Genomic DNA, 13,467 nt, shown 5'->3' on the forward strand with positions numbered 1-13,467 from the left:
CTGGCTGCTGCGTGTCACACACTGCTTACTTGTCATAAGTAATGAGCCGTGTTAAACTTTTATTTGTGAAGCTGTTGCAAAGTGCTTATTTTAGTTACTTTCTTGTTCAAGTCTATAAATAATACAGACTATTTATAGGCGAAACGTGGTACGTGATCTGTCCGGCTCTTGTTTACCTTTCAGCCTAATTTAAGGCAATGCTTGGACAGCACTGCATCCAACCACAAGGTGGAGGGCTGGAGACTTCACTTTCTCAGGAAAACCTCCTGAGACCAAGCAATTTTATTCATTGTAGTAGACATATGTTTTTTGTTAATATCTCTGAGATGATGCATGCCACTGTTTTAAGTCCTGGTCTGTCTTGAAGAGGACATCTTGAGCTTTTCTGTCATGCTAAATTATTGTATGTGGTCAGTGTGATAACATCAGTGTATGGCTTAACATTTATAAAATGTAACAACAATATAACAAATCTTAGTCATCTTTGATTGTTATATAAACAATTTAATATATATATATAGGTCACCAGGGTGAAGGTGTTTCAACAGTCATACATTGTAGACTACAATGAGGTCTAAATGATCATTTATCATCACCCATTAGATTGTCCTTTGGGTAAGTGGATGCATGCTGTGTAAATATTGAAAATTGTCACTGGGGCTCTTTTTCCAAAAGATTTTATTAGTTGTTTGGACGGAAAGGTTAACCACTTTGAAAAATAAGGTGGAACAGTGTTCTGCACTTCCTCAGCTAATGCCAAAGAGACACACTGACTGACCACAGTTTGGTCAGGTTAACGTCACTGTCATTATAATTGATCCATTGCCTCTTATGTAGGTCGAGGGTTTGGGGGCCATAATTTAATCAAGGAGCTCTCTTTTTTTACATCTCTGGTTATCAAATAACCTTCAAGGTCATAAGAGTTTGTAATACACATCAAATCTTTACTGCATCTGTGATACCTGTAGAGATGTGTGTGCGTTGTGTACAAAAAGAGTTTTGTGCAAGACTGCTACGATATACAGAACATAATTAAAATACTATTCAAACACAGCTTTTTTATAATTTTAAAAGTAGCGCTTTAAATGGTTTCTCATCAAAGCCAAAGTACCTACAGGGCTTTAATGTGATATTCCAGTACTTGTCCAGGATACTGTCTTTGTTAGAAGGGCCTTTTAAGATCTTCCTGCTAACTGACGGCACACCTTTAAGTCTAAATCTAACTATAAGTGCACTATTTCTTCCACTAGTGATGCCTTTGAGGAAGCCCCATTTCAAAGTGCTATAGCAGAGTCAGGATGTTCACTGTTATAGCTCGTGTTCTTGGACAGCACTGCTAGTGGATGCTTTTTCCGCCTCAAGACTATTCCCATTAACCAATTCCACAGCTGCCGTTGGAGAACTTGTGTGGAGTGGTTTGTGTTTTGGCTGTTGAGAGTACTTCTTTAGGTCATACTCCTCTGCGCTTAATTCTGGGACCAGGACTTTAACTGTGTGGTTGAACAGGGCGTAGTCCACTCTGTAGTTCTTGCGGGTGACCCTGATCATCTCCTGAAAGTGCTGGCCCCACAGAATCTCGCTTGGAGTGTAGGATGTGCGTGTCTGGTGAAGGATGCCCGTGCAGTCGTCTGTGTAGGTAAAAGAGACCACCAGCTCAAAGCTCTCCTTCCTCAGATCCTGCAAGCTCACCTTGTATAGAGGACTGCCAGGACTGATTTTATGAACTATGGTGGTTGGGGTGGCCAGGATGATGTTGTTTTCTTCAATGTTGAGGTCTTTGTACGTAACATCAACTTTCCCTGTGCTGTGTGCCAGGTGCTGTACCAGCTGTGCATGAGCTGTCCCTTCTACCATGTGGTTCCTTCGAAAGTCCCCGACCCGCCACGACAGGCATAGATGACCATCACGTAAGTTGATCACTGCACAATTGCTAAACCCAACTGTTTGGGCTCTCTTACGGGCAGATGCCATCTTGGCGACGGCGATGCCGATGACAAAAGTGTCAATGAAGACACTGATGACATCTTGGATGGTAACTACAATGATGGCGATCATGCAGTTCTCTGACATGCCCCGAAAGCCATAACCAATGGTGGTTTGGGTCTCTAATGAGAATAGAAAAGCAGCTGTAAAACTTCGAACCTCATAAACACATGGCTCATTGTTGGGGTCTTTCATATCGCCGTGGGTCAGTGCAATGATCCAGAATAAAATTCCAAAAAAGAGCCATGATAAAATGTAGGAGAGGGCAAATGTCAAGAGCATGACCCTCCAGCGGATCTCCACCAGGGTGGTGAAGATGTCAGTGACCCAGAGAAGCCACTCCTCTGGAACGTGGTGCATAACCATGTTACAGCTCCCATCTTTTCTTACATATCGTTTCTTCTTGGAGTAATAGCCGTCATCTGTGAGCACACTTGGAATGTCGTCACGGCACTTCACTCCGGAATACTGCACCGTGCCTGAGTTCATGCTGCCTTAGACTAGAGATGAGAGAAAAACTTAAATCAGATTCACAGGTACCCATAACACTCCACTTACATTAACTGGAAGAATCATGCAAACATACAGATCACCCCTAAGAGGCCATGCATTGTTATTTTTTGTCTTTTTTTTTGTTGTGATCACTACTTGAGATTGTGTGTGTGTGTATAGATAGATAGATAGACAGACAGACAGATATTTACATCAATTTAAAAAAAAAAAAAACAATGTCCGAAACTTGGGCTACAGCTTTATTGTTGTAGACGCAAGAGTGATTCTGAACATGTGGTCAATTTCATTTCCAGCCAACTCAAGGGATCAGACGTCTACACGGTTATAGAATGATGTTTGACAGACGCCGATTAAATGGTTTGCGGCTGACCCTAGAAATGGTAAGCAACAAACTTTTTTTTGTCATGAGATCATGAGAAAACAACTTTTGTTGTGCTGAGAAAATAAGACAGAAATTAATAATACACCAAAAATAATGCATGGCCCCGCAGGGCATCCGTAAATCTCATCTTAAAATGAAATCAATATACAAGGCATTAAAGATGATGCCTTTAGGGAATTTACCAGATTCAGAGTCTTTTTGACCACATAGATGTATGATAAATCTTAAAGGGATAGTTCACCCAAAAATGAAATTTCTGTCATTAATTACTCACCCTCATGTCGTTCCAAACCCGTAAGACCTTTGTTTATCTTCGGAACACAAATTAAGATTTTTTTGATGAAACTGAGAGGTTTTTTATCTCCCATAGAAAGCAACGAAATTACCACATTCAAGGTCCAGAGAAGTAGTAAAGACGTCGTTTTAGATATTCTGCGTGACTACAGTGATTCAATCTTAATGTTATGAAGCGATGAGAATACTTATTGTGTGTAAAAACAAAACAAATATAACAACATTATTTAACAATTTTAACTGTTGTCATACGCAGTTGACATAGTGAACGCAGTGCAACGCTTCCGTGTTTACGTCCGAACGGCAACTCATTATTGGCTGGCTCCTGCGTCAGCATCACACACATGCGTCTTGCTGCTCACGTGAACAGGTGTCGGCCAATACTGAGCTCCTGTGTCAGCATCACATGTATGCCTCGTGCTGCTCACGTGAACAGGCGTCGACTAATACTGAGCTGCCATTCGGATGTAGAACCTGGAAGCACTGCAACGAAAATAGCGTAGCAGAAAGACAGGGGAGCGACGAATTTGTTGAATAAAGTTGTTATTTTTGTTTTGTTTTTGTGCACAAAAAGTATTCTCATCGCTTCATAACATTAAGGTTGAACCACTGTAGTCACACTGACTATTTTAATGATGTTTTTGCTACTTTTCTGGACATTGAATGTGGTCATTTCATTGCTTTCAATGAAAGATTAAAAAAAAAAAACTCTCGGATTTCATCAAAATATCTTAATATGTGTTCCGAAGATGAACAAAGGTCTCACGGGTGTGGAACGACATGAGGATGAGTAATTAATGACAGAACTAATCCTTTAATAAGGTGGCAGGTTGGCATTTTGTTTGCATGGTTTATCAGTAAACACTGTATCATATTATCTTGTAAAATATGGCTTGAATTGGATGTTTTTGTTGATATATGAAGTAAATAAGACTTACCCACAGTGTGGTATTGTGTTTTAGTACACAACGCTAAATGTAGTAATTGCAAACCTTTACGAGAACATATTTTTTAAACACCACCATACTTTGTCTCTTGGTCATAAGCACCAAGGGCAGTTGTGTTAGGGCCAACTTTAAGGCTGGGTGGTGATGTGTGGAACAAGAAAACGGTTGCGGTCAGTGGCTTGGCTATTTTATGGAGATGACTTAACACAAGCTCAACTTGAGGACACAATATGGAATGTTGGAGCAGAACAGGGACCGGATCTTTTGACATAATCCACATTGTACCCTGCTGAAGGGTCTAAAATCGGGCATCAGAAGGAGAAGGGGGAGGAAAAATCTCACAGAGAAGATAAAATCTGGCTTTACGGCTTAAAAAGGGTGTTAAATACATGTGTACAGTACATGCTTGTAGTTCTGTGAGACAGCAGCTGACAGATGCCTTCCCCTTTTACCTCAAGTCAAAGCATGTTGCTCTATATTTTCCCAGTTGAAGTGAAGACATACTAGCTAGACATACTATAGCTTATTAAAATGTTTGCATAGAATTTAGGTATGCAAACAGATGTTCTGGAACAGGTTTAGACACTTTATGGCCTGTGTAACGGTAGACATTTATGTCTGTTTTTGAACATCATTTGTGTCAACGCTAAACAGAAACAGCACAACGTGGACTTTCCCCTCTTGAGTAGGATGATGTACAGACTTTTTGTTTGCGGTTTTACGCACGACCGCAAACACAAACACCCACGCACATAAAACACACATTACATTTATGAATGGGAGGCAATGTAAATACATATCTGTGAGTAATGATGACCAGACTAACTTTGCCCATGGTGAAGAAAATTCTCGGCACACACACAACAACCACATGCTTTCTCCCTCGCTTTCGCACACCTAACCACATACTGTAGATGCATCACAAATTATGACATTTTCCACACCACCATAATAGGAACGTCTGTGTTTAACATGGAACGGACTGCGAAAAGATACTTATAATTACTCCTCACGCACTTCATGTTAAATCTCCTGGCATCTTTGATTTTTAAATGTGCCCCTGTCCTTTATCAATGGATGTACTTCCAGCTGAGCACTGGAAACATAGCCTCCATCCAAATGAACAACGCATAAACTGAGTATTTTTCATTTTTAAGGGAACACGCTGTTTTTGGTGAGGAATTCACTTTCCATTGACGCTTTTTTTGTGAAGTGTCTACATTTCCAAGTATAAAACAAATTAATAAGATGCTGGTATGTTCCCATGAAAGTTTGTTGTTAGGGGCAATGTGACCTTCTACTCAACTGGTACTGACTTCTGCATTTTCTGGCTGTTTTTTTTTATTTTTTTTTTTTTACATTTACCGTCATTGAAAAATCTTACCGATCAATGGAATTATCTTACTTGTGTTTGTCTCTCTCACTGTTATGTAACTGACAATTAGGCTATATTATGACATAAGAAAGAAAAGAACAAAAGATAGTTCTATATTTTTCCAGTTTCCAGTTTTTTTTGGTCAAAACTTCATTCATGTGTTTCATCAGAATTTTTGTCGAATGTTGGTTTGACTGGTACGTTTTGGCTTCCCGGTTCTATTTTAAGATGGCAATCTGGGAATGTTTATCATTGGTAATTCTTTTTTTCAGTGTTCCCTTTGCCCAGTGTCAATACAGTTTATCATAATAGATCGGTTGCCTAGAGATGCAAACCTCATTGCAACAAACCATTGTGATCTTTCCAGTTTGTGGGATTCTTAGAAATGTAACCGCATTGTGTGGCAGTTGTACTTAGAGAAATCTAATATCTTCTATTCTCGGTTGCCTTTTTTAGCTCTTCTCTCTTCATAAGTTTGGCTTGGGTTGCTGAGTAATTCTTAGTGTTTGTATGTAATTTAAATCTTGTGCTATTAATTTATCATCAGATCTGTTGTCTCACCTCCACTACTTTTGTAATTTGCTACTGTGAAGCGTTGAAAAACAGACTCGACAGGTGTTCAGACATTTAAAATGATATTAAATAATTTCAAAATGATGTGCCATAAATTAATGCTATTCAAAAAAATAAAAAATAAAAAATAATAATTTGTAATACCTCAGAAAAGACTTTCCATTTCAGCTAATGTCACCAATACCTCTTATTTTATGCCGTCCAACCACCTGGCTCCATTCTGACATGTCCTGTAACACCCACTTTTCATGATATAATCAATTCCTGATGCATAACAAAGTCTTGCCCTACAATTTTTTCCCCCTCACCGAACATCTACTTTCATTCACAAATACTTTAGGTTATGGAAGTAAATGGGTTTTGTATGACGTTTCACATTGTCAACGTTCAGCTTTTATGTCTAGAAATCGGTTTAGTTGTTCATCATTTAAATTGAGTGTTCAAATTTAATTTAATTTCTGTCAGGCACAAATGTGGTTCCATCTAATATTTACATTTTGGTTAAATTGACTCTTCTTTATGGCATAGTTCACCTAAACCCAATTTGTAAAAAAAGAAAAAGAAAAAAAATGTTAACTCCCATTGGCATATGACTTCTGCACTGTATTCTGAAGCAATGAAGGGGAAGATTATCAATGAATAATGAAAATGTATACATTTTAGTCTGTTTCTCACACAAGGCTATCAAATGACTTAAGAAAACTTGAAATATAGTGGTAAATTTGAATAGAGTTTTGCTATATTCTGTGGTACTTTAAAGCTCCGGTTCACTTTCAAATAAAATCAGTGACCACCATATTATTCTGAATTTCTCCATTTGTTTTTCACAGATGTAGGAAAGTCATATGGGTGTGGTGAAGTAATCCTTTTTTTTTTCTTTTTTTGCTGATTTCCACATTGATAAAGAGCTTGGTGTTTTCTTACTGCAGGGTAAGGGGCTCAGCCAGGAACATAAGAGACTGTTATCTGGGTGTAGTCCTGTGCTTTCTCCATTAACCGTTAAAGGAAGCATCTCTGAACTGCAGCACCATGAGATGGTAAATGAAAAGGGAATGGAAGCTTCCCATTGGGAGATCTTTTGGCAGTGGACTGATCTATTACAGCCAAACCACTGTGAGCATCCTCTGCACTGATCGCTACCTCCACCCAGCCATACTGGGCAGCAGGTTCCACTAAGATCATGGATTGATATTTCTGTAATCATATGAAATAGTCAAAATGTTACCCAATTATCTACTCTTGTGAGCTATAGGATACAAACAGAAGAGGCCCTGTGGCTTTGTCTCCTTTGAATATTTGTGTGAAAAAAACAATGCAGATTGCCTTAGGTTTATGCAATTACAACAACAAACTCAATGTCCACTATTACTATACTTATTTATTCAGTTTTAAAGGGTGAGGCATTTAATTTTGCTGCACCATCCTACCAGCAAGTTAAAATTTATGATTTAGATTTGTCATTGTACATGTGGCCAAACCGCTAACCATAAAGCATTTAAAATAAATGTATTGTGTTGAGCCATGGATTTATTTGATAGTAAACTTGAAAGCATGATTACTGAACTGTGAGTTTTACAGTCGTGTTGTGGCATTCAGAGCATTAGAGTGGGTCACAAAGCAGTCTCTGTATCACGAACATTCCGAATTACACATCACTTCCCGTCATGCCCAATATGTCTTAATGACAATCGTCGTGCATAAACCCTTTACAGTGTCCCAGACTGGCAACATTTACAATGGCTTCTTCACATAGCTCAATTAGAACTGGCTCCTGGGTAATTTTTCACAGTTTAGGGCCCTAAAATGTATTAAAGAAATAGTTCACCTCAAACATTCTGTCATCATTAACCCACCCTCATGTTGTTAACCTTTCCCTCCTCTGCAGAACATAAAAGGAAAGGAACCAAGGAACCATTTTCCATGGTTGCTAAATTAGTGATGTCCAATGCATGAACAGATTTTGCATCAATTTGTTAATATGGTTCACAAAAGCTGTTATAATTTGTTCACAAATTGAACAGCATTTAACAGCCTGCTGGAGATTATGTAAATAATGAAGTAAATGTTTTATCTGTTTCTCACACAATGCTTTTGTATGATTTCAAAAGACATGCAATATAGCACACAAGAATTGCACACACTTTTGTGGTGTTTTGCATCTTTTTTGAAGCTTGAACGCTTCAGTTCTTGTTTAGTGTGATAACATGTAAATGCCATATGTTTTCTGTTATGACATAAGGGTGAGTAAATGTTTACAGACTTTTCATTTTTGGGTTAACTGTCTCAATGTACAGTTACATAATTTCAACTTACTGAGAAAACAACCAGCTTTTCGAAAACTGCATCTTGTACTTCCATAAACATTCTCAATTTATTATTCAGGCCACTTTTGTGTCAAACACTGTGAATGGAAATTCACAAAGATTCAGACAATATAAATACTAAAATTCTGCTTTGTCCTTCAGATGACCGTCTCTCATGACAGACACTGCTACCAGATCATGTGGTCAATCAAAGGATGCCAATGTTTTATCAAATCATTGTGGCGCAATAAGTACTACAGTATCTCTGAAAGGTAAACAGCCCCCTTCTCTGCTATGTTTACTGTTTTGACCTGACTGCCACATTAATTTAGAGATAAATTTTCACTGTGTACAAAATAGTGAAATGCTGCATGCATCAGTGCCAGTGTGTCTGGTCTGCGAACTGTCATGGAGCACATCGCTCTAGGTTTAGAAGCAATCATTAGTGCCACAGTCATTGTCATCGCTAAAAGAGACTTGTCTTAAAAAATTCAGAAGTGCGGTTTCTTATTGTGAGCGATCATCTCAGATTGATTCTTTCTCTCACAATCAGCTAAGGGCGAAGGTCATATGCATAAACTGCTCATGTGGGACATATGGCAATGTTCTAAATGTCAGAGTCCCAGTACAGCTTACCTCCGCTATGTTTCCTGCACCGCTCGAGGGCTTTACAAGTCTATTACATGCCCACTTAAAGCAAATAACGTCCATGCAGATACACAGTGTTCAGTCGCACGAAACCACCCTGTATGTGGGGAGCAAAACTTCTTTGCCCTGGGCCCTGTCTCACCCATAATGACCTTCAATTTCTTGGTTCCCAGGAAGTAAGAGGCACTTTATTTGGCTAAAGTTTTACCAGTTCCATCACAAGCTCCTGTGGATCAGAGAACCAGACTGCATCGAGCAAAGTTTAATGTTACGTAAAGCTTTTAATACGAGCAAAGATCTTGGACGATGGCACGTGCAGGTTACAGGTGTAGTACATTTATTTATTTGACTATTTGCAATCATGTTAGTTAAATCCCAGAGACTGAAGAAGAATTAGCTGTTTGGTCACCTTTGTAAGGACTTTTCCACATTACAATATGCTTAATGTGCCACTTTATTACTGTTAGCTGTACTCTGTTAATCTTTGCCCGAAGCACTCATCGAAAATAGAGATGTTGACATTTTTAATGTCCCTTGAATACGTGACAACAGCGTTGTATTAGTTTACGATTAATAGAAACAAATTAGCATGGAATGTTTATGCAACATTATGTTTTATGCTCGTTCAGCTGTTTAGATGTTCCAAGAAAATTCCCCATTACAGTCTAAAAGTTAAACAGCATGCATTATGGCTTGTAAAGAATTTTTAATTGCTCAATACATACATTACTAACTAACTAATAATATTTATGGTTAATTTATAACATCCTAATCTATTTTTAAGTATGAAATTCAGTAGATGGAAAAAATACACCCTTAAAACATCTATCTGTTTTTGTGCTTGTGGGTCATTTGAGTCCAGTGTTTTCTTAGATTACAGCATGTTCTCACAGACACGCACTTTGCGCTCTCATTTAAAGCTTGAGATTTGTCCTCCCTAAAGCAGCTCGAGTGTCACCCATATCTCGACTCAGCCCTTCCTCTAACGCCCCAAAAACTTATCAGACTAGATTTATCGCTTCTCACATGCCTCTTTCTGATCTGTGTCTGACAGCAACAGGAAAAAATGAATAACATCCACTTTTTGGGGGATGATGACTGGTCTTTAGGACTACACTCAAATTTTGTCCAGCTTGTGCCTTTTTAAAAACCACCCATTCAAACTTAACACTAAGACTCTAGATGTTTTCTCTGCCAAATTTAAGTTTATGATAATTTTAACTCAGCTAATTTGGCATGATATACATGCATTGTCCTTACAGTAAAGAAATACTGTTATTTCTTCTCACAGGTCAGCTGTGATTGCCGTTTCTGTCGAATAAATAATCAGACTAAGAATGCAGATGGTGCCTACCTGCGCTGTGTCTGTTGCTGTGAGAGTGTGGCGTGCTTTGAAGTTTCCACCTGAGTGCAGGACTACACACAAACTGCACTGGCTGTAGAGGCTGGATTGGGTAAGTGTGTGTGATAGAGAACCAGCCCACCTGTACCTATGCTCAAGAAAAAATTCACATGCGCTATGTATGTTAGCATTTGTTGAGCTTGCAGCCATAGTGACTGATGAGTTCTAGATGACAATTACCAAAGACACTAGAGTGTGGTTTTTAGTCCATGCTTTGAGGCCATCTATACATTATGTTAAAAGATAATTTAGTAAAATATGTATCCATTTAAAATTCACAGTCTTTCTATGTGAAATCCACATCTGTCAAGTTATTTCTTCAGGTGTTTAAGTTTTAGTCTAAATAAACTTTTGCATTTTTATCATGTTCCTGTTAACACATGATCCCTCCTTCATGTCAGAATAGACAGAAATTTATGAAATTTTATAAAGCGGTTAGTTCCTGTCCTTGATTCTGATCCTTTGTTCATGATAAAACACGGCTATGACCGCTTCACCCAACGTTTCTGTGTATCACTACACAACACCCTTAGCAGCCACTCTTAGCAACATAAACTGTATATGTTCTCAATTGATATTGTTCATTGAAGCTTACTGTATTATGTAGAAGAGTATTGTGAGAAAAAGATCGAGTGAGCGAGTTTATTACCTGCATTCAGATTTAGCATTTTCCTTGAGGTCAGTCCTATGTTCATAATAAAAAAATCTGTTTAAATGTCTGATGTATCATCTTGTCCTTTTAACATTTAAAGGGTTAGTTCACCCAAAAATGAAAATTCTGTCATTTATTATTTACCCTCATGCCGTTCCACACCCGTAAGACCTTCGTTAATCTTCGGAACACAAATTAAGATATTTCAGTTGAAATCCGATGGCTCAGTGAGGCCTCCATAGGGAGCAATGGACACTTCCTCTCTCAGGATCCATTAATGTACTAAAAACATATTTAAATCAGTTCATGTGAGTACAGTGGCTCAATATTAATATTAAGAATATTTTTGGTACGCCCAAAATAACGACTTATTTAGTGATTTCAAAACAATACTTCAGGAAGATATCGATACACTGATTCATTGTGCTCCGAATCTTCCTGAAGCAGTGTTTTGAAATCGGCCATCACTATATAAGTCGTTATTTTGTTTTTTTTGGCGCACCAAAAATATTCTCGTCACTTTATAATATTAATATTGAACCACTGTACTCACATGAACTGATTCAAATATGTTTTTAGTACCTTTATGGTTCTTGAGAGAGGAAATGTCATTGCTCCCTATGGAGGCCTCACGGAGCCATCGGATTTCAACTAAAATATCTTAATTTGTGTTCCGAAGATGAACGAAGGTCTTACGGGTGTGGAACGGCATGAGGGTGAGTAATAAATGACAGAATTTTCATTTTTGGGTGAACTAACAATTTAAAGGTGCTCTAGAACAAGTTTTCAAAAGATGTAATATAAGTCTAAGGTGTCGTCTGAATGTGTCTGTGAAGTTTCAGCTCAAAATACCCCATAGATTTTTTTTAAATTAATTTTCTTAACTGCCTATTTCGGGGCATCATTAACTATGCACTGATTCAGCGCGCGGCCCCTTTAAATCGCACGCTCTCTGCCCCCCCGAGCTCTCAACTATAATACAGTGTATTTACAAAGTTCACACAGCTAATATAACCCTCAAATGGATCTTTACAAGATGTTTGTCATGCATACTTAATGCATGTGTCGGATCATCTGAGTATAGTATTTATTTGGATGTTTACATTTGATTCTGAGTGAGTTTGTTAGTGCTCCGTGGCTAAAGCTAACATTACACACTGTTGGAGAGATTTATAAAGAATGAAGTTGTGTTTGTGCATTATACAGACTGCAAGTGTAGCAACATGCTAACGAAACATTTAGAAAGACAATTCACAAATATCACTGAAAATATCATGTAATCATAGATCATGTCAGTTATTATCGCTCCATCTGCCATTTTTCGCTATTGTCCTTGCTTGCTTACCTAGTCTGATGATTCAGATGTGCACAGATCCAGACGTTAATACTGGCTGCCCTTGTGTAATGCCTTGAACATGAGATGGTATATGCAAATATTGGGGGCGTACATATTAATGATCCCGACTGTTACGTAACAGTCGGTGTTATGTTGAGATTCGCCTGTTTTTCGGAGGTCTTTTAAACAAATGAGATTTACATAAGGAGGAGGAAGCAATGGAGTTTGAAACTCAATGTATGTCTTTTCCATGTACTGAACTCTTGTTATTCAACTATGCCGAGGTAAATTCAATTTTTGAATCTAGGGCACCTTTAAGGCGTTTTCCCGTGACTAACACCACTAGTCAAAGCATTTGTCAGTTGTGTCTTGTTCCGTCTTCACAACAATTCAGTCTTTTCAATATAAAAGTCTTCGCTACTGACTGACACAATCATAAAGAAAATGTGAAAATGTAACTTCTGTTGTTGTTCACGGTCAGGGACTTTTTTTAAGGTGGAAGGAAGAAAAAGTTTACTTCATGAAAGTTGCATTAATACATATTTCTGGCTTTAATATTTGTAATGTATGGTAACCGTTTTATAAAAGCAATAAGGTATTCGAGGCTAGTGCTGTATCGTGAATAAGTCACGGCTGAGGGGGACGCTTCGCATCGTGCCTAACAAAGCCCTTCACCTGTGACTTATTCACAATACAGCACAGCCTCTTGCACCTTATTGCTTACGTAAATACATTTAATTATTAATTACACTGCAAAATCAGAAAAAATGTTGCGCAGGGTTTTAATGATAACAAAACAGAGGAACAATGTCTTTAGAATCACATTAAGAGCAGTTTTTTTCCAGCTGGTGGAAAACAATAAAAACATTGACAGCCAATCAAAATCCATCCAATTTTAAAGAGCTGCAGCATTTAAAGTGGTAGATGGCATATCTGCAGCATGTGCTTATAATAAACAATACATTAGCTGTTGGTGTGGACACTAATATAGTTTTCATTCTTGGTTAATTGATTAATTCATTGGCTATGTTTGGCTAAGGGCGGTTAGCAAAATGCATA

At 38.1% G+C, this 13,467-nt stretch overlaps 2 protein-coding genes across 3 annotated transcripts in view; one reads left to right on the plus strand and one right to left on the minus strand.

Moving 5' to 3' along the window:
* The window catches only part of LOC125255492 (galanin receptor 2a), a 79,411-nt gene that overhangs the window by 1,077 nt on the left and 64,867 nt on the right, over window positions 1-13,467 (plus strand). For both annotated transcript variants that reach the window (XR_007181919.1, XM_048170785.1), the window contains exons 2-5: window positions 1,816-1,907; window positions 8,533-8,642; window positions 9,192-9,344; window positions 10,310-10,472. The gene's annotated coding sequence lies outside the window, so the exon portion shown is untranslated. The remainder of the gene's footprint in view (window positions 1-1,815; window positions 1,908-8,532; window positions 8,643-9,191; window positions 9,345-10,309; window positions 10,473-13,467) is intronic.
* Window positions 662-10,875, minus strand: kcnj16 (potassium inwardly rectifying channel subfamily J member 16). The gene is made up of 2 exons (XM_048170784.1): window positions 10,373-10,875; window positions 662-2,483 (listed from the first exon to the last, which is right to left on the minus strand). Exon 2 carries the CDS (start codon window positions 2,470-2,472, stop codon window positions 1,309-1,311), a length of 1,164 nt encoding a protein of 387 aa, XP_048026741.1. The 5' UTR covers window positions 2,473-2,483; window positions 10,373-10,875; the 3' UTR covers window positions 662-1,308.

The sequence above is a fragment of the Megalobrama amblycephala genome, linkage group LG20 (genome assembly GCF_018812025.1).
Source record: "Megalobrama amblycephala isolate DHTTF-2021 linkage group LG20, ASM1881202v1, whole genome shotgun sequence".
NCBI lineage: Eukaryota > Metazoa > Chordata > Actinopteri > Cypriniformes > Xenocyprididae > Megalobrama > Megalobrama amblycephala.

What these genes read in the sequence shown, in the direction of transcription:
- kcnj16 (XM_048170784.1), bottom strand. Translation starts at nt 2,472, where the DNA reads ATGAACTCAGGCACGGTGCAGTATTCCGGAGTGAAGTGCCGTGACGAC.